Source organism: Bidens hawaiensis, unplaced genomic scaffold (assembly GCF_021521415.1).
Source record: "Bidens hawaiensis isolate Kalapana, Puna unplaced genomic scaffold, B.hawaiensis_p1.1 tig00013505_1, whole genome shotgun sequence".
Classification (NCBI taxonomy): domain Eukaryota; kingdom Viridiplantae; phylum Streptophyta; class Magnoliopsida; order Asterales; family Asteraceae; genus Bidens; species Bidens hawaiensis.
The window spans coordinates 35538-60429 of record NW_027492146.1 but is presented as its reverse complement, the minus strand read 5'-3'; the positions used below and the strand labels follow the sequence as shown (position 1 = coordinate 60429).

At 34.6% G+C, this 24892-nt stretch overlaps 2 protein-coding genes and 1 pseudogene across 3 annotated transcripts; 1 reads left to right on the top strand and 2 right to left on the bottom strand.

Moving 5' to 3' along the window:
* The first annotated feature begins 444 nt into the window (after positions 1 to 444).
* On the top strand, positions 445 to 5569 carry LOC143544252 (uncharacterized; annotated as a pseudogene). The gene is made up of 19 exons (XR_013137217.1): positions 445 to 791; positions 2249 to 2286; positions 2389 to 2411; positions 2635 to 2741; positions 2827 to 2878; positions 2957 to 3041; positions 3376 to 3466; positions 3583 to 3621; positions 3712 to 3782; positions 3874 to 3936; positions 4023 to 4078; positions 4154 to 4227; positions 4312 to 4404; positions 4473 to 4571; positions 4646 to 4726; positions 4798 to 4889; positions 4991 to 5006; positions 5142 to 5252; positions 5349 to 5569. The product of XR_013137217.1 is annotated as an uncharacterized LOC143544252 (transcript).
* Positions 5570 to 5979: 410 nt separating this feature from the next.
* Positions 5980 to 9376, bottom strand: LOC143544234 (ubiquitin-like-specific protease 1D). Its single transcript, XM_077036378.1, has 13 exons — positions 9131 to 9376; positions 8297 to 8371; positions 8150 to 8251; positions 7812 to 8054; positions 7643 to 7731; positions 7504 to 7536; positions 7335 to 7424; positions 7036 to 7117; positions 6856 to 6953; positions 6609 to 6731; positions 6414 to 6525; positions 6237 to 6350; positions 5980 to 6178 (listed from the first exon to the last, which is right to left on the bottom strand). The coding sequence occupies exons 1-13, from the start codon at positions 9374 to 9376 to the stop codon at positions 6059 to 6061; spliced, it is 1527 nt and encodes a 508-aa protein (XP_076892493.1). The 3' UTR covers positions 5980 to 6058.
* A 3998-nt stretch (positions 9377 to 13374) lies between these two features.
* On the bottom strand, positions 13375 to 24064 carry LOC143544281 (methyl-CpG-binding domain-containing protein 9-like). Its single transcript, XM_077036416.1, has 9 exons — positions 23670 to 24064; positions 21658 to 23179; positions 20638 to 21270; positions 20191 to 20496; positions 19142 to 19480; positions 18962 to 19060; positions 17449 to 17895; positions 15754 to 17175; positions 13375 to 13826 (listed from the first exon to the last, which is right to left on the bottom strand). The coding sequence occupies exons 1-9, from the start codon at positions 24062 to 24064 to the stop codon at positions 13443 to 13445; spliced, it is 5547 nt and encodes a 1848-aa protein (XP_076892531.1). The 3' UTR covers positions 13375 to 13442.
* Between the last annotated feature and the right edge of the window lie 828 nt (positions 24065 to 24892).

The window sequence follows — 24892 nt, the reverse complement described above, 5'->3', positions numbered from 1 at the left end:
CTATGTTGCTTCTTTACTACTTTGCTTGTCAGTTGCTAAGTTAATCACATTGGAAATTCCTTTTAGTTTCCAAATATATCGAGTCCCGTCCCTTATAAAATACGAAAGTAATTTTATTATTAAATTTAGAGAAACTTATGACAACATTAACCATGCACATGTCTCTATTTATTAAATTAACCTTAAGTTATAGAATTATTATTTAAAGTTAACGTTAATCACATTGACTACATATATGGATGAGTTCTGTACTGTACCGGAAAGTACCCGTATAAAAAATCAATAAATCAGGGTACCCGTACCAAATATACAGGTAAGAGTACAAGTACGGGTACTGTACGAAGGGTAAAAAATCTCATGCCTAGTTAAAAACATCGAACCAGTGGAGGTCTCAAGTAGTAGATTTTAGAAACGAAAGGTGCATTTTGTAAATATTAGTGTAATCGGAACGCCCTGCTTCGTCGTGGTTCATACGTTACACACGTCCTTTATTTTTATTTTATTTGGCGCCTCGCTCGGTTTGTTCCATTCCATCACTTTACCACTACTCCAAAATTTCAGGCAACCTTCCTTCCTTCATTCGTTTATTCCTCCACTATTTCTATTTCTCTCTCTAAATCTACAACAACTTCTCTCTCTCTCTCTCTCTCTCTCTCTAAGTAAGATAATAACTGCCGACGGTTACCAATGGGAGCGTTCCGTAACAGCAACGACGCGTCGCGTCGATGGAGGACCGGCGGCTATGGAAGCACGTTCACGATAATGTCCACGGAAACATCTATCTCGATCCGGTATGGTTTCCGTTATCCTTTTTTACTCATATGCGCCAGTTATTTCATGTTAATTTTGCATTAGTGATACTGCTGTTACGATTAGTCGACTTTAAGCGGCGGTTACCGTTCGAGTTTGAAGTTTATCGGCGGTTGCCTATTGTTAATATTCAATGCGGTTCTAGCCGATAGCATTTCGTTTCGAAGATGTACGCTGTGTGTGTTAGTTAGTTAATTAGTTAAATTACTTGTTGATTTGTGTTTCTCTATTAGGAATTAGGGTATCATCAGCTGAGTTTCAGTTAGGTTGAATTTCGAGTTAGATCAGGTGTAACGCTATTTATTAGGTTAAATTTAACTTTTCTTTTGATTTATCCGACTTTAAGCTGCCGTTACCGGTCGATTTTGAAGTATATCGGCGGTTGATTCGTGATTGCGTGTTGCTAATACTCGATGTAGCTCTAGCCGATGGCATTAGTGTTTGTATACTTATTTTACGCATGTTGAAGATATACGATGTGTTAGTTAGTTAGTTAGTTAAATTACTCGTTGATTCAGTGCTTTTCTGATTAGGAATTAGGATTTTTCAACTGCATTTTACTTAGGTTGAATTTGTAGTTAGGTTAGGTGTAGAGCTATTTAGGATATCATTTGAATTGCTAGTTAGGTTATATTTTACTGCTCTTATGATTTATTCAACTTTTAAGCTGCGGTTACCAGTTGATCTTGAAGTATATTGGTGATTTGGCGATTGCTTTGTGGTTGCGTATTGCTAATATTCAATGCAGCTCTAATCGGTAACATTAGTGTTTGTATAATTATTTTTCGCGGTTTGAAGATAGTGCTACGTGTTAGTTGTTAAATCACTTGTGATTAGAAGGTAGGATATTATCAACTGAAATTTACTTAGGTTGAATTTGTAGTTAGATTAGGTGTAGCTTTATTGAGGATATTATCAATTGAATTTCCAGTCAGGTTAAAGTAACTGACTATGATTCTTATCAATGTATTTCCATCATTATCTCAATTTCGTTTATTTGCTTACGGTGTAGTAAATCAAATATTTGATTGAGTTACTTAAGCTTTTTTGAATTAAATTTAAGTTAAATGAGTTGATGAGATTGCTTCTTGTGATTGAAGTTTGGACATATCGATTTCTGAACGGCTAAAAGGTTAACAAGCTCCAGTTTGATGTGTTTAGTTGTTTTAACAGTAAATTGCTAGGTTTTGAGTAGTTTACCTATGCAGTAATCAGTAATCACAACCGTGTTTGAATTTTGATTACTAATTTTTGTATGCCAATACCTTTTTATCATTAAAAGGTATATTGGACAAGAGATGATTGATTCTCTTGGATTTGTTGCTTTAGTAACAAGTGTCTGTTTGGTGCATTCTTTGTGCTGCAATCTGAACTTGATTTTAATATAACATTCAGTGATTCAGATTATTATTTTTAATTTTGTTCACTGTAATTGCAGCTCTCACTGAAATTTATCGACACTGAGCAGTTTCAAAGGCAAGTTTGTTCTTGTACAAACCTTTACTTCAAAGAGCTCATCGCTCTGCATTTATTTATTTTTACATAAATAGGCTCACTTAATTTTTCAACAATTGACAGGCTTCGGGATTTGAAGCAGCTTGGTAAGCCTTGACTTATTTTTTAAAATAAGTATAGATGTCATTTTGTCTACACTTTTCAGAAGCTATAGACGTGGGAAGGGAAGAATGTCGTTTATGATCTGTCATTGTAGCTTAACACTTTCTTATAGAACTATCAGAAGCAAAAAAACAAGCTATAGCTATGAAATTGATTTTTCTAATGAACTCTCACTGTAGCTTAATACCAAGTCTTTTATTTTGACAGGTTTATCACACATGGTATATCCTGGAGCAGTACATTCTCGATTTGAGCATTCGGTTGGAGTTTATTGGCTTGCTGGCAATGCAATTGAAAAACTCAAGGCACACCAAGTAAGATATGCATCTTGCTTGTTTAACTGTTTTGCTTAACTTTGATAGTCAATACTTTATTTACATGCCATGATTGTGTTTATAGGGCTTAGAACTTGACATTGATCGTGCAGATATACAGACTGTAAAACTGGCAGGTAATTTGGTTTATTATTACTGCCTTGCTATGTTGTTACTGTTTTATCATTATTATTTAAGTTTACCTTCTTTGATAGGTTTACTGCATGATGTTGGTCATGGGCCATTCAGTCATTTGTTTGAGCGAGAGTTTCTCCCTCAAGTTATTCCTGGCTCTACATGGTAATTCCTAAATTACTACTCATGGTCTCATGGTGCATATACTTAAAGTTGCATTTGAAAACAATTATCAGTTATCACAATTTTGATGATGTTATGAAGTCTAAGCAAGAGTACATGCTCATTAACTCAAGTTCTATCTTTTTCTTCTCAATTCTAGAAGTTTTTTCTTCATTTCTTACACAAACCTATTGTCTGCTTGGTTTGTTGTAAAACAATGACATTTTCTTTTGTTAATAAGCTGGTGAAAGTGGGTTTAATTTGCTTGATACTTATAAGTTTAGTTCTATGTATTGTTTTACTAATTTCAGTTTCAATATGATTGGTGGTTTTGCAGGACTCATGAGGAAATGTCTTTGAAGATGATAGATTACATAGTTGACGAGCACAACATTGATATTGATTCTGGAAGCCTTAAGAAAGTGAAGGTTATATCATGGACAAAATCTTTTTATTGTCTTGTTGTAACAAAGAAGCCTCTCCTTTTTCTTTTATTTTGTCTTAAAAAATAGAAGCATATTTTTTATTTTTCCATTTTTTACAGGAGATGATTGTTGCTAGTTCTGAAAATGCTACAATGAAAGTAAGAAATTGACAGCCGATGTCATGTCTATATGTTAAGAAGTAATTATTTTGTATCAAATCTGTTTTTGTCATTTTTTGACCTTTGCAGACTTCAAAAGAGAAACTTTTCTTATATGACATTGTTGCAAATGGTCGAAATGGCATAGATGTTGTTGACAAGTATGTTCTTCGATACAAAATCAACTTTTTTGATTAACAACTGTGGATCTTGATCTGAGACATATTATTATTATTATTATTATTATTGCAGATTTGATTACATTGTTCGTGACTCTTGAGCTTGTGGTCTTGGCTGTAACTTTCACTTCGAAAGGTAAAAAATAAATAAAGTTTCTTATTATTCTGTGTATAATCCTTTGATTAACAAATCATGCTTTGTTAACTGTAATAATATCTCAGGCTGTTGGATACTATGCAAGTCATAGACAATGAAATATGTTATCGTGCCAAGGAATGTGAGTACCTCATTTAAGTTTTTCTTGATTGAAATCTTCTATCATCTATTGTCTTATGTAATGACCATTGATCAGATCTCACGGTCCACAAACTATTCTATACTCGTGCTGATCTGCACCGTACAGTCTACACTCATGCAAAAGTGAAGGTAGCTAAAACTTTAAACTCACAGCTGTTTGATTTGAAAATTTTAAAATATAATATGCTGTTTTCTTTTGGAATTCTTTTATAGGCGATAGAACTCATGTTTGTAGATGCTCTAGTAAAGGCGGATGACTATCTGCTTGTTTCTTCATTCATTCATGATCCATCTCAGTACTGGAAGGTAATACTTGTAAAGCTTTTTAGATAGTTACAGTTGGGTTTTTTACTTATGTTAGACTATATCTGCAGTTGGATGATTCAATACTGAAGACTATTGAAACTGATGATGCTGATGAGCTTAAGGAATCAAGAGATCTGATCAAGAGAATTAGAAGGGATCTATACCAGGTTTTTACTTAAATTAATAGTTAAATATGTAAAAATAATAATTACATTTAATTTGCTTTAAAACTTTTTGGCAGTTCTGCAATGAGTTTACAGTTCCCAAGGATAAGCTGGAGCATTTCAAACATGTGACTGCACAAGATATCATTTGTTCACAGGTTTCTTAACCTTAATTCTGTCAAAATTTAGTTTCTTAGTTGTATGATTACTGATTATTATTCTGATTCAGAAATCTGGCGGTGTTAATCTGAAAGAAGAAGATATAGCAGTCAGCAATGTCAAGATTGATTTGACTAAAGGAACAAACAACCCACTTGAAAGGTATAATTTCGAAAAATGTTATTTGTTAATATTTATTTTCGTTTTCTTGCATCAATCTCATTGACTTTTCTTTCCGTCTCCGCATGTGGTTATCGATTCAGCATCAACTTCTTTGAGGTACACCAAATTCTTTTTTAATAAGCAAACAGTAATATTTTATCTTTTTTTTTTTAATACACTAAACCTCGGTATATTTATGTACCCCATAACCCCATTTCACTCGGTTTCTCATCTTTGTTTCTTCACATACAGGATTACGATAGTAAGGAGAAGTTCCCAATTAGCAAAGATCAGATAAGTCACCTGCTGCCTGCATGTAATCAGGACTTGATAGTCAGAGTGTACTCTAAGAAGCCCGAGCTGGTACTACTCTCGATACCCTACCGAATTATTATAAATATAAAACGGATCAAGTGGGCTAAATATATAAGGAACTTGTTTTTTTACATAATCGTGTAGGTGGAAGTAGTGTCGGAGTCGTTTGAGAATTTTCAACTGAAGGCGTATGGAATGAAAGCACAAGTACATGGAACTCCTGAAAGGAAGAGGCGTAGGATCTTCCCATGATATTCAAATTAGAAGGCAAAATACAAGAAAATATATACCTATACGTACCTTGCTTTTGGTATTTTGGATAGAATTAAGGTGAAAAGACACTCATGAATGCTACGTTCTTGTAACTGCGTAAAACCACTTGGTATGGTTGTAAGGATGATTGTATGTTAGATTTACTAAAATGTTGGTAGTTCAAGTGGTTTATAAATCATCATATTTTACATTAGTCAATTAATCCATTTTGGCTTGTTACGATCCACATATTTGCCAAAACATGTTTTAACCAACGTGATCAGTTTCTTAAATACCCATTCTGGCCGGAACACGCTTTGACTTGTCACCCCCTAATCCACCCGTTTTGCCAGATATACTTTAAACATTAAAGATCAAATTGAGCTATCAAGTTGAAATATTATTATATATAATAATTTTAAATAATATACGTGGTAATATCTTGTTTCATAAAGATTGAACATATGATCTCAAAGAGACAAGGGACAAGAAGAAGCTTCCAAAAACCAAGCTGTACACTTCACTTCCCAAAAATATGATCTCCAAGAACAACTAAGTCAAACTTTTTTACTAAAAAAGATCTGTACAAAATGAAGAAACTATCATGTAGGAGACAAGACGGTCTCGTTGTCTTTCGAAGCATTGAATTCTTTTACAAGTAGCTTCTGAACTCTCCATCTCAAATTGGAAGCTTCTTTTGGAGGAAACCATTGTTTCCCAAACTGATAACACCAATATGCATATTTTCATATCAACTAATACTTATAAACATTGGCCTACCATTGATGATAAATCTTTCTCCTCTTTTAGTCTCTCTGGAGCTTCTTTAATGAAGCGTTCCATGTAATATAGAACAAATAGCCCACAGTCATACGAGTTTCTCTGTTGTGGAACCTGGTTAACGAAAAAAAGGGTGTTAAAAAACAGATATCGGTTTTATGAGTATATTAAAGATACCTGTATTTTTCTGTTAATACTAGGATCAAGATTTTCCCAGATTTCATCCATGACGGGGATAGCTAAAGAATCCTCTGAATTCGTTAGGTGGTTCCATTCTTCTTTCACAAACCTAAAAGACATAAAATATGAAGGTCTGGTCACCAAAAAAAATGAATAAAATATTATTTAAAAAGCAGATGTATATAATAATACCTTCCAACATTATCAAAAATCTGACTACTATTGTGCAGCCCCAGTGAATCCAAATGAAGAATCATCGCACCTAAGTCATCTTTCTTAGTCAGGATGCATATAATCACTAAGCTCCAATGGGCACTGAAAAAATCAAGCAAATGGTTGAATATTATATGCTTCTACACATTTATTCCTCTTAATTTTCTTTCTTACAGTTGGTCGATACCTGATAAAATATTTACAATATTAAAGTTTAAAAGCTTACCTTTCGTGAACAGGAAGAAGTATGTAAGTTTTCTCAAATATGCTTACACCTTTCCACCATTTTCGGAACTTTAGAAACGAGTCTTCCTTGTAATTAAACTAATAACCAAAAATGAGTTATTCACCATTTCAAAAATTACCAGCAAAAAGAAACATATTAATAAAAAGGGAAATTAGATACCTTTTGGAGCTTGTTATAGAAATATGTATTAAATAAGTGGTAGTGGCATCCCCTGTTTTCGGATGATGTTTGCTGAAGATATCTAGCCATATTAAACAAGCAAATATGAGTTATGGTAGCATAATGACGTCGTGTGTACGTGTTGGTGACGTTGACCAAGTTGACTTTTCCCGGCATAGATATTAAAGCCAGGTAACTTACAAAATTACCCTCAATAATAACTTCCTAAAGGTACCATTTCAACAAATTTATGCATAGTGTCTGCATAAAAAGTTCATGACTGCTGATTTTTAACTTACCGAATGTAAAAATTCATGATAGTTGACGATAGGCATGCCTCAGGAGCAAGACACTCCATGTCAGTGTACTCAATTGGATCTCGATCATCCCTGAATTAATAAAAGATACACATATAATATAATTAAATGGAAACTATGATAAATAGTTAGTAAACATAATGTGGCATACCTAGAAGGGTAATAGACTTTAACATCTTTCATGCTGAAAAAAATGAACATTAAATCGCATCAACTAAATACATTCAATGTTGCATATAACAATATTTTCCATAAATCATAAGCAAATAAATTAAAATACGTATGAGTACCAGTCACTTAGTTTTTCTGCATACGGTGTTGTGTCAAAATCATCAGGGTCCTCAATGTCCTCCTCATCCACGAGATTATACGATGTAGGCTATTAAACATTAGATTATACAAAATTGAGAAACTGTAACAAACCAAAACTATATAAATAAGTAAATAAAAATGACTTACAGCTTCAGGCTTCAACTTTGTTGAAGGTTGATTACTATGGTAAAAATGTTGAGGAGAAACAACAGAAGAACGGGTGACCTTTTTATCAAAAAGATTGGTAGGGGATTTAAATTGTTTTAATCTGGAAGATGATTGCTGATTAGATTTTCCGCTGTTTGAAACTTGACCATTTAGACTCGTCTTTCTTCCTTGAAGGGGATTAATCCACGACATCTCTTTCTCAAAAGCATTCACAGTCCTCTCCTAAATAAAGTTGAAAAATATATGTGAATGCTTGTATTTTTCTTTCTCAACTATTAGATATAAAACAACTTAATCAGGTGTTGCAGGCATCATACATTTCCATCAATCTTATTAGTAAGCATTTGTGCAAATACTGAAGATTTCTTATTACTTCCATCTTTCCTGCATGATGCACCTATAAAACCAAAATTTATATGCTAATAAGATTAAACATATTATTACACTTGAATAAACACGCTAACTTGATGCAACATCAAAATCTCACCATCATCAGTTTGACCAGAAAGTTGCATAGGTTCTTCATTTTTGGCTCCATCCTGATTAAAAAAAAAAACATGAGCATCTATATCCAACTTGAGCATATTACTATTGAACATATTTAAGGTTCTACTAATTACACTAACAATTAGGGCTGTAAACGAACCGAACGTTCGGCGAACTGTTTTGTGGGAAGTCCGTTTATGTTCGTTCAATTGTGTTCATGACCGTTCGATAATGTGTCTGTTTATGTTTAAAAAAAAGGTTTTTAATACTTTTTAATGACTTTTCTAATCTTATCATAGAGATTTAAGCAAAACTATTAACTATAGAACAATATATATATATGTGTGTGTGTGTGTGTGTGTGCATTATGTGATATAATGTACAAAAATTAGCATATGAATAAGAATGCTAAAAAAAACACCAACACAAACTTGGTAGACAGACCAACCGAACCGTTGACACCGTTCATTTGCGTCATTTCCTTAATGAACCACCACAAACAAGAATTTCCGTTCGGTTAGGTTTTTGTGAATTGTTCCTTTTTCCAAACATTACTTGTTCGGTTCGTTTACAGCCCTAGTAACAAAATTAGACATTTACTCAGTGTGTTAAAATTGATTCACAATTACTAATATACCCTAACATAATTTCAAATAAATTATCATCATCATCATCATCATCATCATAATAATAATAACAATAATAAGGTAGAAACAAAAGACTACCTTGAGTGAATGATGATTAATTTTAATTCTTCTTCTTCTTCTTCTTCTTCTTCTTCTGTGTTGGAGTTCAGCTTCACATTTACTTACAGTTGCTTTAAGTTTGTCCCCATTATCCTTACACTTGGGACCGAGATTCAACAAAAGCCTGTTGTATTTCGAGATCATGTCTTTTAGTTCATCGTCTGTTTTCATTCGGTAATCCTCATCAGCAGTGTCTGGTTTAGGTTTTGATTTGTGGGATGAGGGGACGATGACGAGCTCGGGTAAATGATCGTCGTTGAGCAGCATTTCATAGTCCAACTCCAACCCAGTCTTTCGTTTACTGGTGGCCATCAAATCCCGGTGATGGTGGGAGGGGTTTTTATTTGTTTTGATTTTTCTCTCGGTAAGCAAATAACCTTCGAAATCATAAGTGCTTATTGGTTTTTTCAAAAATGTATTTTAAAAAGTCAGAATTTGATTTTTAGAAAATTGTTTTTTAATCATTTTAAAAAGCTAATAAGTCATTTTAAAAAGTCAGGAATTGGAACTTCTGTCAAATACGTTTTAGCTTATTGGCTTTTGAAAACACTAATAAGCCAATAAGCATTTTTCAAACTCAATCCCAAACATGCTCAACATCTACCTTCTTTTTATTAAATCAATGGTGTAATGCTTTTTTATTAATCTCGAATGAAAAATTGGCTGCTGACGGTCCAAACTTTTAACGTATTTGTTCTCGACTAACAGAATCATAGTGTCGTTACATGTAGGTCGTTGGAAAAACGGTTTTGGCCGGAAAAGTCACATTTTTGCCAGTAAACTCAACATGAACACCACCACCACCAACTGACTCACGACCAACCAACCGCCATGTAAGATTCGTCTTTTGAGAATATTAAATAAAAAAAGTTTTATTATAAAATGTGTATCGTTATTTAACTTGTTAAGTAATAATGGGTTTAAGTGATAGCCTTAGAATAAAAGATGGACTAAGGGATAGTAATGAGCTTTAAGGTTAATAGGCTTGAGGGTATATAAACACCCTTAACCCTCCCTAAAACCATAAAATCTTCATTTCCATCTTGCCTCCACAGTCCACACACTCAAAACGCACACAAACACCCCTTTACATATTTTGGCCAGATCTGAATCCAAACCAAAACAAGTTTGTGTTAGATCTTCACCTAAACAACAAGGAACAAAGCACTAATCCCGTATCTAATCAGATCTAACACAAAATCGGATCTAAGGATGTACGTTTAATTAAAAAGGTTAAGTGTTTGGGGTCGGTTTGCTATGAAACTTGGTATAATAGTAGATCGGGTTGTAAGATGCAAGAAAAACATAAACTTGATGAGTCGCGACTAAACGGGTGCGACATGGGGCGAACAAGTGACGTTTGTGACATGTAAAAGCAAGTAGACAAAGTTGTTACAACCCAAAACCCATTAAACGGATTAAATCGGGTCATAAGGAAGGGTCATAGAGGAAAATGACTAAAAATGGTAAAATAAAGAAAACGATGATTCTGATCGCACAGAGACGAATCGCATCGCACATGCATGCAATGCGATTAGTTTGGGGAAATGCGATGCGATTAGAATTCATCATGCGCTGCGATTCGTCTAGGAACATGCGATGTGATTCATTAGCATGCGATGCGACTGGTTTGCTCCCATGCGATGCGACTGGTTTGCATCCATGCGATGCGACTGGTTTGCTCCCATGCGATGCGACTGGTTTGCGTCCATGTGACGCGATTAAAATGTATCCATGTGAATGGTTTCTTATGCGATCCAAATAGTTTGTATAGCTCAACTCGATTCGTTTTTCTGTTGAGTTTTTAAGAAAGACTTATTAACGAAAATAAAATTTTTCTAAGCTGACCTGGCAACTCGACCCTAGCCAGGGGCTCTGCCCCCCTGGACCTTGCTAGGGGCTGCTGCTCCTAGACCCCACTACCAGGGGCCCGGACCTCGTTCGTTAGGGACTTCACTAACATAGAAGTGTGATTTATTTAGAAGTAGTTAATTGATACTTATAATTATTACACAGTTAGCCGTACGCAACTGAAGAGAGGTGTGGCCATAAACTCAGAGAGAAACAAGATTCAGGTGAGTTTCTAGCCCCATTTCTCTGTTATGTTTTCGGGCTTGCGTGCATACTCCTATGTGATTAGTTAATACACTTACATGAAGTGGTAAGTGTATGCCATATGAATGTTTATAAATGATACTTGTTTGGTATAGAAAGAGTTAATGATATTGATGAAGATGTATACGAGGATATATATATAACTAAATGTATGTATAGCTGTATGGCAAAGAATGTATGGTATGTATGGCAAAGAATGTATGGTTGAATGATTAAAGGGTTGCAACCCTAATAATATCTGCGAAGAGTAAAGGGGTTGCAGACCCTAATAATATATGCGAAGAGTTAATGGTTGCGGACCCTAATAATATCTTCGAAGATTATAGGGTTGCAGACCCTAGTAATATCTACGAAGGTTATAGGGCGAAAGGCTCTTTAAAACATATAACGATTATGTATGTACTAAATAATGAAAGTGAGTTAAAGTATGAACGTGTGAATGCATGAAAGTATGGAATTAAGAATGTGTGTAAGTATGTTTGAATGAAAGGTAAGCTGGCTAGGTATGTAATATGTATCTTCGGATACATATATGTAAGAATGTGAATGTAATGTATGCTACCTGATTAACTAGAACTTACTCAGCGTAGCTGACTTTTAATATGCATGCAGGTAAATAGATTAAAGAAGCTGGCTTGAGGATGACACATGATAGGGACTGGGAGGCTGGCATCTTGAGAAGAAATATTATGTTATGTTTAAGACAAGTTAACTTCTGTTAAGACATGATTTGATGATTTGTAATATATTGGTTGATGTTTTATGATTCCGCCAAAAGTTTTAATTTACTCTGATATTTAGAACTGTGTTTATTAGTAAATTCAACACCCAATGTAGGGCTCCGTGATCGGGGACTTACACGCCACCATTTGAGCACCACCAATCGATTCCAACAATGGCTCTATGGTTTCGACGACCTTAATAATTGGAGCTTTGATTGGAAAAAAGTTACTAAATGTTTGATCTAAAGTTGCAAAGATGTCTGGGACGAAAATGCTGAGTTTTCCGGAAGAAATATAAGTTTTTCGGCGACTTGCAGGTAACGACGTTAGGATTCTGTTAGTCGCAGACTGTTGGGAACAAATATGTTAAAAGTTGGGACCATCAGCAGCCAATTCGTTGGTTGGGACTGGCAGCAGCCAAAAGATAATAGTTGAGATTAATAAAAACCAATACACTTAAATCAATTTATATACGCTTTTGAGTGTATGAGATGAGTGTGGTAAAATTCAATGAACGATATTATATGTCTAAGATAATAATGATATGAAAAAATTATGAATGAATATCAATTTTATTCTCATACATTCATATTCAGCCTTCATGGATCCATAAATTTTTCATATATTTAGGTGAAACTCTTCCAATATTATTATGCTAGGTAGGTCCATCTATTTTCTTATTTATTTTTAATTCTTTTTTAACAACCAACAACAGCTATTCTATTAATAAGATACAACCAACAAAGAGTTAGAACGTTATAGAATACTCACTAATTAAAGTTGAGGAATTATAAAACGACATTATGATATACGATACGATTGAAATTAAATTATATACATAAAGAGAATAGAATAGAAGAAGTGAAATAAGAGAGGCAACCAGTTATTTATTTATTAGGTGCAGATGTATAAGCACAGATAGTTTGATTTATTGATCCAAGAGTTGATCAAATATCAGTTCATCTTAAATACTAGTTACCGCTACAAATTTCTCCGTTGGCTTCAAGTAAAAAGATTAGTGATTTTGCAATTTTATTTTAATCAGTACTTCCAACTTAGTGGTATGTTATTTTGGTTATTAGAGTTATTGGCTTACAAATCTCTGTTCAATCTTCTTTGATGTTGAACTTGTGGGATTCTCTTTGTTAGAACTTTATTTCCAAATTTAAAGAAAGAGAAGAAGAAACAAGAGTTGTCAAGACACATCAGAAGAAATAGGTAATCATGCGAAATGAACTTGACCCGAACTGAAAAATCAATAAATTGAATTGATAGATATCCGAGCATCAAGACATAATGCCCTCGTTGACAAAAAAAATCCTAGCCACTGCATGCAGTATACCCGCCGGTTTACAGAGAGAGAACAAGTATTAAAAAAAAACTAGTTCAAATTTAGGAATTAAGATTAACCGAAATCAAAGTAATTAATTCTTGTTTTGCCCATCAGCAAAATATTTAAAAGAAACCACAAACAAACATCTACAATACAAAACACTACGTCTCTTCTGTTTAATGTTATGTACCTCAAACTTAACTACTTATTAATTGTCAGATTCCCGGTTCCTCTTCTTCGATCTGGTTTTGGGTCTTGAAACCTCGGGGGCTTTTGTGTCAGTCATAGATGAGCTGCTTGCCCTTTGACTGTTCTTCAGGCTTGACTTCTCAGACGACTCTTTTATGTTTGACTTCTCAGAAATCTTCTTTTCTGACTTGGAAGCCTTAGTGGTCACAGGTTCTGTGGGGTCCACACTTGATGTTGGGGGCTTTTCGTAATATATGGCTGCATCAAGGGCATATATTCGAAGAGCAAGGGCGGAAATATTGGAAATTTTAGCTGCGGTTGCAGGTGAGGTCCAAAACCACCATTCTTTTCTAAAGTATTCAGTCTTAATCATGTCCTCGAATATAATAGTAGCTTGGACCATCTGAAACATATACTTAAACATTAGACTTCACAATACAAGTGACAAATTGGTGTGTCGGGCTGTGTAGGGTAATGGGCCAAATGGGTTTGGGTAAACTGATATAAACATCATAAACATTTGAATATGTATTGAAATACTACGAGCTGAGTTGAATTCCATTTGACCAGTCAGCCCATTGAAACTATACGGTTAAGAAAGATATATATATATAGGATCAGGATCATAACTTTTTGTGAATTGAGAACTATAAGAACCATTTTGGAACACAAAAAAACCCAAAAATAGAAAAAAAATCATAAAACAAAAAAAACACAAAAATAAAAAAGTAAAAAAACCAAAGTTCTTATTTATCATCCCGGTTTCTAAAAAAAAAAAGCACTTAAAATTTTTTTTTTCGGTTTAGCTAAATTATACATATATATATAATATGTACATATATGTACACACATGTTTTTTTCCTATACACATGCATAATTTAAGGTGAATGATAATGTACATATGTGTACATTACGTAACTAGAGGTTAAATGAAAGTATACATATGTGTATAAGTATAATACGAATTAAAAAGAAAAAAAAATCGTTTTTTTATTATACATATATGTATAATATGTACACACATGTTTTTTCCTATACACATATGTATAATTTAAGGTTAATGATAATGTACATATGTGTACATTACGTAACTAGAGATTAAATGAAAGTATACATATGCGTATAGGTATAATACGAATTAAAAAGAAAAAAGAAATTCGGTTTTTTTTTAATGAAACCGGAATGAAATATAAGAATTTTGGTTTTTTTACTTTTTTAAAATTTTCGGTTTTTTTTATAATTTTTTAAATATTTTTTTAGAGGTTTTTTTAGTGGTCCAAAATGGTTCTCAATTTGCCAATGGTTCTCTTAGGATCCTTACCCTATCATCATCATCATCATCATCGTACTCAGAAATCCCACCGATAGCAAAGCTTGGGTAGGATCTGAGGAGGGTAAGATGTAGACAGCCTTACCTCTACCCCAAAGGAATAGAGAGGCTGCTTCCAGTGAGACCCCCTATATATATATAGGGTTTGGATCAAATACAAATGAAATTAACGTGCTAAACGTGAGAATCAAGTAGAGTAATTATATATACAAGTAGAGTAATTATGTAATTACATCATAGAGTAATTACGTAATTATTCTATGATGTAATTACATAATTACTCTACTTGTATATATAATTACTCTACTTGATTCTCACGTTTAGCACGTTAATTTCATTTGTATTTGATCCAAACCCTATATATATATATATATAATCTGTTTACTATATATATGCCTTTTTTTACCCGTTTTAACCCACTCAGTCCGTTAAATTTCTAGCTACTTTTTGAATATATTACCCGTTTGACCCACGATCATGATAAAGGGGCTGAAATATAGTCAGCCAATGTAGTAAAAGTAGGTTTACAAGGCCGCGTAATCGCTACAAGGTATGTCGCCGAGGGGAGTTTCTTTAACTCCGCCTAGTTATTAAGAATCAATCAAAGGTGGTCAACCTCAGCCAGAATCACATCTAATCTATGGACTTTAGCCGATTTTGACTAAATAAAAAAAAATCCGTATTTCTATAATAGTATAGAACTAATATCATTTACTTTAATTAATAATTAGCAATTTTTAGAATAATTTATTATTTAAAAATGTATCTCTTATTTATATTGATATTCACATATTTTGATATAAATATTAGTAAACTAATAATATTTGACATATATATAATATCCAAAAATTAATGTTCTTTATATTTATCATGTCCGAATACTCCCCGAGTACACCCAACTCTCCAGTCGGACGCCTAGGGTCCCCGCCTAGCGACTTTTACAACCTTAAGTCAGCTTTACCTAAATCATGTAATATCATAAACTTAACGGGTAAACTACCTCATAAATTGATTGGGCTGATTTAACAAAAGCTCGCCAAGCACGTAACCGATCCAAGTCTCCACGTGAAGGTCTAAAAGCTTCTTTTGGAAGTGCGGTTTCAATATCAAACAAACTGATTTTAAGATGACGAAGGATTTCTAGAACCCGGCCCGTTAGTGGCTTCAAAGAGGATTGGCAAATACGCACCGGAGTTCGGATTTTTAATGATGATTTTCCACCTGTACCCTTAGGTTTCGATCTATCAAACTTAGATGGTGTCTCGTTTATGCTTTGTTTTCCCGATAATTGAAAATCGGTTGACCAGTCATCAGAACTAAGCCATACAAGCGAGGGAACACCGTTTGACCCAATAAGCCCAATATCTTTGATTTCTTCTTTAAGAGAGCCACGAGTGCAAAACTTAGCCCGGATTTCTTCGAATATAAACGGTGAGCCGGATTCAGGTTCTTTATGATGCTCAGTCGAAGGCGTATGTTTGACCAAAGAAACTTTTTTAGATTTTGGAGGCTGTTCAGTTTCAAGATTGTTTCCACATTTTCCATCATTATGCCCTTCCAGCTCCTCGTCAGTTAAATATGTCAAATGGCATGAAGAACAATGGTGTCGAGCAGGACCCACCAACTCCAAACAATCACACCGGTGCCAGTTCCCCTTATTGACCATTTTACCCTTGCGACCATGCTTCTTCATGAGAGAACCAAACTTCTTTTCCAGTGCTGCCCTTGCCTTGGTGTCATAACATGAGGTGGAGCAATTACCTTGAACAGTTTGAGGGGTATTATCGACATTTACTCTATTTGATTGCCAATGAGTTATAGTATCTTTCAAATCTTTCTCTCTTGCATCATCATCTCTTAACCACCCAATAAGTTCTTGAATTTCAGAATCGGATTTGTAGGAAGTCCACAAAGAGTCATCAGATGTGTACATTTCAGGCATTTCACAAGCTTTCATTCTACTATGTGGGCCTGACACAAGGACCCGTTCCGGGCTGCTAACGGCCCAATAGAGTCTTCCAACTAAATCCCGGCCCAAAAACTCACTTCGAATAACGGGCTTAGCTATTTTCGATTCCAAAGTCGTGATCTTTTCTTGTAAAGAAGAAACCCTATTCTTGACTTCTGATAAAGCTTCTTGATCTTGATCTTCCTGTCTAGTTTCGTCATTTTCTTCATTTTGTGTTTGACTTTGACCATCACCAGATTTTGTGAAGGGCATTAACTCGTCTTCCTGGCTTTTATCTTCAGATTCTTTTGTTAGATTTGAAGCCAACGATTCCTCCTTTTTAGTTTGAGTTTTCAACTCTTTGTAAAGCTGGCGCAACTTCTTTTCCAGATCACCAGAATCAGGACTCAGGTGGTTTCTAACAACCCCAGAATTCAGAGCCTCATCACATAAAAATTTGAAAAGAAAAACTCTCTGTAAAACATAAAAAAAGGCATAAACGTTATACATATGATCATCAAATGCACAAAAATTTGTATTATATAAAATTCAAAAGTAACTAGAAGCACTTTTGGCCCTATTCCTGAAAAAAAGGTTTATTTTGAGTTATAAATCCATCTCCAAATGGTCAAATGGGTTAAAAAAAATTAAAACTTTAGCCAAACATGAAACAGGTCAACGGTAACCAAAATTATATTCAATTATTACAAAACATATAGTTTTTAATGATATATTTGAGAAACAAACCTCTTCAGTGCCTAAGTCCCAATACTCCATCAACTCCATGGTATCTGCTAATGGGGCCAATTTCTCCAAAAGATTTCTTGTAAATTCTTTTTGAAACTTCTTCTTGCCACGTAAGCGAGACAATGCCCGGGTCCCACATTGCTTGTCTTGTAGGATAGGCAGACTGGACATGCAAGAAGGGCAATACCAGTTGCCATCTGGAATTCTTGCAAGTGGTGGATCTAAACAATACGTATGGTACTCAGAATCACATTTATCGCATAATAAAACACTATCATCGTCTTTATCCATCCCACATACTTTGCACACCCCATCCTCCCATGGTGCAGGCGGAAGTGGGCCCTCGATTATCTCAATCACAAGCGAGTTTAACTCTTTTTTCCCTTCTTCGGTTGATGAATCAAAGCTATTATCACTACATGTAATTCTGCTCACAAGGTGAAGTACCTACATAAATTGGACCCCGCAAAATAAAATGTTAAATATACAAAATCCAGTAGAAGTAATAAATCATCAAAAATGACAACCTTAGTACAAGTCACTTGCTAATTTGGTAAATGAGCAATCTAACTGATCTGATAAATGATTGTGTCAAAATGTAAAAAAAGAAAAAAGAACATTTTGATGCTGGATTGCTTCTCTGTTAAAAATGGCAGCCCAACCCATTTACTTTATGAACAGATCATTTCTGGATACTCAGTCAATGAGTCAAATTTGTCCAAATTGTATCTTTAACACATAAAACATCCTAAATCATTTTGATGAGCTTCATTACAGAACTCCTAAATATATTAAGAACTCTCAACAACCAATCATTTTTTTAAAACTTTTTTTACATATTAATACTATTTGAGAATAGTCTTGTCAGTTATAAATTTATAATATGTATATTTACGATTACAATTATGAAAATTAGTTTTTACACATATGCAAATTTGTATCTGATTTGTTAATTTACACAAATGTTGTGATTCATATATGTATATAATACTATTTGAGAATAGTCTTGTCAGTTATAAATTTATAATATGTATATTTACGATTACAATTATGAAAATTAGTTTTTACACATATGCAAATTTGTATCTGATTTGTTAATTTACACAAATGTTGTGATTCATATATGTAATCACAAAATTTTATATAAACAAACGTTAAAACTATTCTCTAACAATAATAATATATATAAAAATTTCAAAAAAAAAAAAGTTGATTGTTAAGAGTTCTTAAAGTTAAGTTTTTTGGAGTTCTGTAAGGAACCCAACCCATCATTTTATCATATAAAAAGAAAATACAAAAAGTTGACCCTGTTTTGGCTCGTTAGCCAACCCATCTGACACCCAATAATAGTGGCACCAGTATCTGTCATGTTAGAATGTTTAACATGTATTGTCTCACATCAAAAGTTTAACAAAACTTTTCATTAGTAAACTGTTGGATCAACAAATAGCATGAAATATATTCGATTTTCTTGGTAATGAATAAGAAATTAAGCCAAGATAAATCAACTAACCTCTTCTTCGTACAATTCTTCAAATTTCTTCGATAGTGTTTCAACCAACTCAATGTAATCAGGACTATCACGATAAGCGATTCTTAAATTCTGCCAAACCTGAGGCATAATAGTACATGTCACACATTGAACCATTAGATTAGTGTTTGTAAAGTTGTAAATCATTGATGTGATTGATACCTCTCGAACATCCTCGATGAAAGATTCATGTGAAGTAACATAAAAGCCTGCAGCCAATCTAAGATCAATTGTCCTAAAATCCAATGGACGGGAAACCATGGCAGGATACCCAAGAACTCCCGTATCATCAGGATCGTTTGGCTTCAAAACAGGTCTTGCCAAAAGATTAAAAAAAACCCGATCTTCATCTGCAGCAGCCACGGTTCTTAACACCACACGACACCGTTTCATAACAGCATCAGATGTTCTTACACCACTTTTTTCTTTTTCTTTTTTCTCCATGGGCTTCGGTTGAGGAATATCAACTCTCACTTTCTCAAGAACAGAAATTACTGCTCTCTGTTTTTCGGTTTTAAACAAATTAGTTAAGCTCTAAAATAGGCATCAACAACTTTAACAAGTACAGTGCAATCTGCACAAAAAAAAACAATCTTTTCTTTTCGACTTTAACAACAAACTTGCAATCTTTTACCAATTTTAGCATTCAACCTCATTTTAACTGATGTTACAAGTAATTAAGTGATGTAAAAAACTCCTTGTACAAAAAAAATAAGAATAAAGAATGAATTTATCTACAAATTCCAAAACCAATATGTTTTAAATGTGAGAACTATTAAGCGGCCCATCAAATGCCACGCTGAATATGCATATACACTAAAATGATGAATAAACTAACACATCAGCAATTTTAGCATTCAACCTCATTTTAACTGATGTTACAAGTAATTAAGTGATGTAAAAAACTCCTTGTACAAAAAAAATAAGAATAAAGAATGAATTTATCTACAAATTCCAAAACCAATATGTTTTAAATGTGAGAACTATTAAGCGGCCCATCAAATGCCACGCTGAATATGCATATACACTAAAATGATGAATAAACTAACACATCAGCAATTTTTCAAAATACATTGCTAGTGGTTCAACAAGTGATCTGTTACTACAATCAGTAATAAAATGTAACTTAGTTGCTAAAAGTGGTATATAATTATAAATTGTAAGTTGGCTTCTACATTGTGCCTAATTTAAATGGGAAAAATGTAAAGCACCTTTGTGGGTCCTGATGCATTTCCCTTATAAACTTCTTTGCTAATGGAGTGCTCGAGAATCTCTTTGGCCCATTCGGGTGGATTTCTGCTCAAAGATTCATAAATGCATCTTCTGATTCTTGCCCCCACATTGGTTGGCAGCTTTCTTACTGGCTCAAGAGCCTGGGCCCACTCAGGTGAGTCATCATCAATTATAACCGCCTCTTTTGCAGTCTCTCCACTGTCAATTTCTTTCTGATCTATAATAAAGTCCACAGCTTTATTATTCACAGAATAAAATATTTTCTTAGATGCTTCTGCTAAAACCTGAGGATAAAAAAAGAATACAAAATCATTAATTGGTAAGGTATAATGACAAAAAGAGGACTGACAATGTGATCTTGGGCCAACCTGGCCCAACCAGATTTGGCTGATTAGCCCGTTATCAAAAAAATGGATCAGGCTTACCATGGCATCAGCCTCCATTGCAGCCACTCCTGTAAGTGAACCACAAAGTGTGCCACCATCACCATACAAACAATGGAACACCTTACCACACTCACGGGTCATGACCTCTGAAGATTCAAGGTTACCATCAACACACAATGCAACCAAAATAAACCTTCGTGCTACTTCGGGCCAAGTGAACTCATTCACAGGAAACGTATCAAGATTTATCTTTTTGGAACCGCCCACGACCTCCACATCTTTTTTCCTCCCTTTTCTTGATTTTGACTCCACCCCACCAAACGGGTCATATATTTCTTTGACTTTTGCCAACACGTCTTCTATTAGCACCTTTAGAAGCGCCGTGTGGAATTTTGCCAGCTCAACACCTGCACATTTGCTAGATGCTTCTGCTCGTGAACCATCTACTTCATTTTCTACAGCAGAATCTTCACACGAATTGGAGATAACATCATTGGGTTGCGTGTTTTCACGTGTTTCAAGGATCAGATTTCTCTTAAAACCAATTGAAGATCTTTTAATAGGCTTCAAATCATCAACCCATGGATTCATCAGTTCATTCTCCATCACTTGTCGAGGTATTGGTGCATCTAACCCTAGAACTTTATAAAACCGCAAGCAAATTTCATAGGCCTACACAAATAAAAATGGGAAACTTTAGGCATAACAGGAGTAACAGGTCAAAATAATAATACCTTATACAATTCAAAATAGGTTGGGTCTGACTGATTAACATAATAATGTATTTTTGAAAAATAAAATAATTCCGATAGCTTATAAGCTTTTAAATACACTCTGATGACTACGCGAATGTTTCACTTTAGCAAAATAACGGTTGGTAAAAAATATAACCCATTGGATCAGAATTTTCACATCTATGAAAAACTATCACTAGAATAGTGTCATAATTAGCAAAACTTAAAACTTGTTTACACACACGGCCCGTTAGAGAAAAATCCAACCCAAAATGATCCAACTCGTTAAGCTTGTTGAAACTGTCACATCTAAAAGAGCCATTACCTGAATAACATCACCAATCAAATGAGGAGGAAGGTTTGAGGTGACTTTATTGCCAGGTGGACTTGGTCTCTTGTTTGTTTGCCTAAGACTATTTGACACCGCCTCATTTTGTAAACCGTCTTTACTTATGGCCATAAAGAACCCACTTCCAACAGTTTGGGAGGTCAAATTTTGACTTCTTGTGGTCAAAGATTTGTATTTAGAACACGTTGTAGCCCCATGAAGTTGTTCTATGAGTTCTTGTACTAACTCTGTCTCTAAACCACCTCTGTCAAGTTCTAACCACTTTCTCAAAACTTCACAAGAAGCTTCAAGCTCCTTAACTGTCACTATTTTATCTGGTATGCTGTTAATCGGACCGGTTAGATAACAAAACTTCCCTAATGAATCAGAACAGTATGATGCATCAAGATACTGTTCATTGACACAATGATTACAACAAAAACTCAACACCTTTTTATTGTTATATGCTTCATGGCATGTGTTTAGTAGAGTTTCAATGGCTTTTTTCCAAGCAGATGATAAAGATGTGTCCTCAACTGAAAATTCACCAATATAGTCATGATTTTCGGCCATAATTTGAGATTTTTCAAGATTAATGTTGATTTCTGATGTCAAACAGCTTGCCATCTTATCATTATCTAGGCTGGATGGTGGAGTATGTTCTGAAAACATCATGTGGATGTTTGTATCATTATTATTATCATCATAACGATCATTTATTGGTACACATTTGGCCATACAGAGAACTTTTGAAGCATAAGGGATTGACTGATTGGTACACGGGTATCTATGTACTCTAAAAATGGGCCCCGAATCACCACCATCTAAGACATCATAGACAAAAATGGACCCTGTAAATTTGTCATGCCAGATGGACCGATAACCAACGGGCCAGATTTGAGAGATGTTGTGGAATGAACCTCGCGGGTCAATTTTCCCAACTGACATAACAAAAAAGTCTTCAAACTGAACTGGAAAACCATCACGAAACGATTTTGACCCATTTGAAGACGAGTCAACTTCAATTGAATTTCTACCATTGCGCAACACATTCTTGTGCTCTTTGAGGTTAGTGGCTTTCTTGTCTTTTTTTCTTTTAGAAGAATGTGACCCCTTCTGAAGTAAAATGATGCCATTGTCCTTATCTTCTGTTTCACATGAATTATGCGCCGATATTAAACCAAGATGATACGCAACTTGTGCCATCGAATCAAATCTAGATCCGTCTGGGGCAAAGTAAATTGCAGAAGTTTTGCAATTAGTATCAGAATATTCAAATTTAACACGCCAACCATCTCCTAGAACGCCTTGTTTTTCAGATATATAATCTTTAAGTGCCTGCAAATAGATCAAATTGCCCTTTCGTGTAGCAGTTTCAAGATTTATGTGTGCAAACCGCGGCATACTGCAAGCAGTATTTTGAGACGGAGATCCACTTGCCATGAACCTCGTATCGGGACGCGCCATTGAAGAACTTAACGCGAATCCGAAAAAAGGGTTACGCATCAAATCCTGCATCCTGTAAACCAAAACACATTACAATCAATTTCAGCAATATTAAAAAACCAAGATAAATAAAAAAAATCATACTGCCATAGTTCAAAACCACCTAATATCATCGCATGCTTGAAACAGGCAAATAACATACATAAGCATGATTACATTTGTCAAACTTTATAATTGAAACGTGTAACGTTCGTGCAATAAGCTTTAAAAGGTAGATTTTGCTAATGATTATTAAACACAAAACATATGCATTAGGAAACATGTGATCCTGCTGTTCTAGAATAATCCTAAAGGGCAATAAAAACTAAAAAGACAACTTTGCTTCAAACCCTAGTTACATAAAAACCACAAATCATCTAATAACATGTGATGAAATTAAACCTTGATCTAGATAAATAATAACACTCATAATTCACACAAAACCTCAATTATGGAAGCATCATTAACTAATAATAACACATCATCATCAATTATAAGCTTAATAAAAGTATACTAAAACATACTTAGGAAAGCTGGCAGCTAAAACTAGGTTAGAATTGACAAAATAAGACCCCTCCTCAGCATCAGCTTCTCGCGGCGGAGACGCGTTCATATCGAACAGGCCCGAACCACCAGCGGAAGCTCGGCGGGGGCGCTTGCCAGTGCGGCATTCAATCAAACAGTCAAAACACTTCCAACCACCACCTCTTTGCTCTTCTCGAACACCTAGACACTCTACGTGAAACCGCCAGCCGCAATCGCCGCAAACGACCATCGCGCCTTCCGATTCGTTACACGAGCCGCAGCGCGCGGCGGCGAATTCGCGCGGCGAAGGGAGAGGAGCTTCGTTGAGATCGATGTCGAAGGCGACTGAACGGCCGCTGGCTCCGGCGGTTGATGAGTTGCCGGAATGTTCCATCGGAATCGGATTGGTTACGTGAAAGACACGTGAGGGTTTATAACAACGTAACGGAAAGCATGTGACCGATGAGAGAGAAGAAGACTGGAAGAAGAAGAAGAAGAAGAAGAAAGCAAGCCCAAGTGAGGATTTGTTATATGTCGGAAGGGTAAAAGGTCTTTTTCTTGTATTACGAGTTGTTGTAACTGAACCCATGTTGTTTAAACTTCCATTATTCAATCAAATATTCATTCAAACGTGTGATGTTGATTAATCTCTAAATCATGTGAGAACTTTCAAATAAATCTATTTCGTCGGTTACACGCGATTGATTTATCGGATAAGACAGAGATTTCTCTTTATTAAAATTAGATTTGTAAGTTTTCTGTGAATTCATTGAAGAACAAAACATGGTAACCGACGTTCTGTTCTCTGTATAGTCGATCCATTCATATATCTCTGTGGCCTCCATCATCTTATCTTAAATAAGATTGATGTCATTGAGTTTAACCCAAAACCCAACTAATTAGTAGCCCACTAATAATAAATTAAGGCCCATGTTATTATTTCAATAATAAAGTCTAAATAATAAAACCCAAATAACATCTAGAATTAAATCGAGCACGCACTCCCGCGTCACCCAACTCGTTTAATATTTAACGTTATTTACTTGATCGACAAGTTAATCCAATATACTAAAATACACATTGATAACACTAAAATTACCAACAATCCTCCCTCATTTTAGTGATATCCATGATTAACTTAAATATTCTCACATCAACTCAAACGTATTCATAAATGAAATGTCGTGACGATTGAATTTCATCTTAGTATATTACACATTCC

Coding starts and splice junctions, on each gene's coding strand:
- LOC143544281 (XM_077036416.1), bottom strand. CDS start 24,064: ATGGAACATTCCGGCAACTCATCAACCGCCGGAGCCAGCGGCCGTTCA. Junction 19,061..19,141: donor TCATCGAGGATGTTCGAGAG/GTATCAATCACA, acceptor ATTATGCCTCAG/GTTTGGCAGAATTTAAGAAT. Junction 17,896..18,961: donor AAGAATTGTACGAAGAAGAG/GTTAGTTGATTT, acceptor CAATTTATGTAG/GTACTTCACCTTGTGAGCAG.
- LOC143544234 (XM_077036378.1), bottom strand. CDS start 9,376: ATGGCCACCAGTAAACGAAAGACTGGGTTGGAGTTGGACTATGAAATG. Junction 7,425..7,503: donor AAAGTCTATTACCCTTCTAG/GTATGCCACATT, acceptor TTATTAATTCAG/GGATGATCGAGATCCAATTG. Junction 6,179..6,236: donor AGAAAGATTTATCATCAATG/GTAGGCCAATGT, acceptor TGGTGTTATCAG/TTTGGGAAACAATGGTTTCC.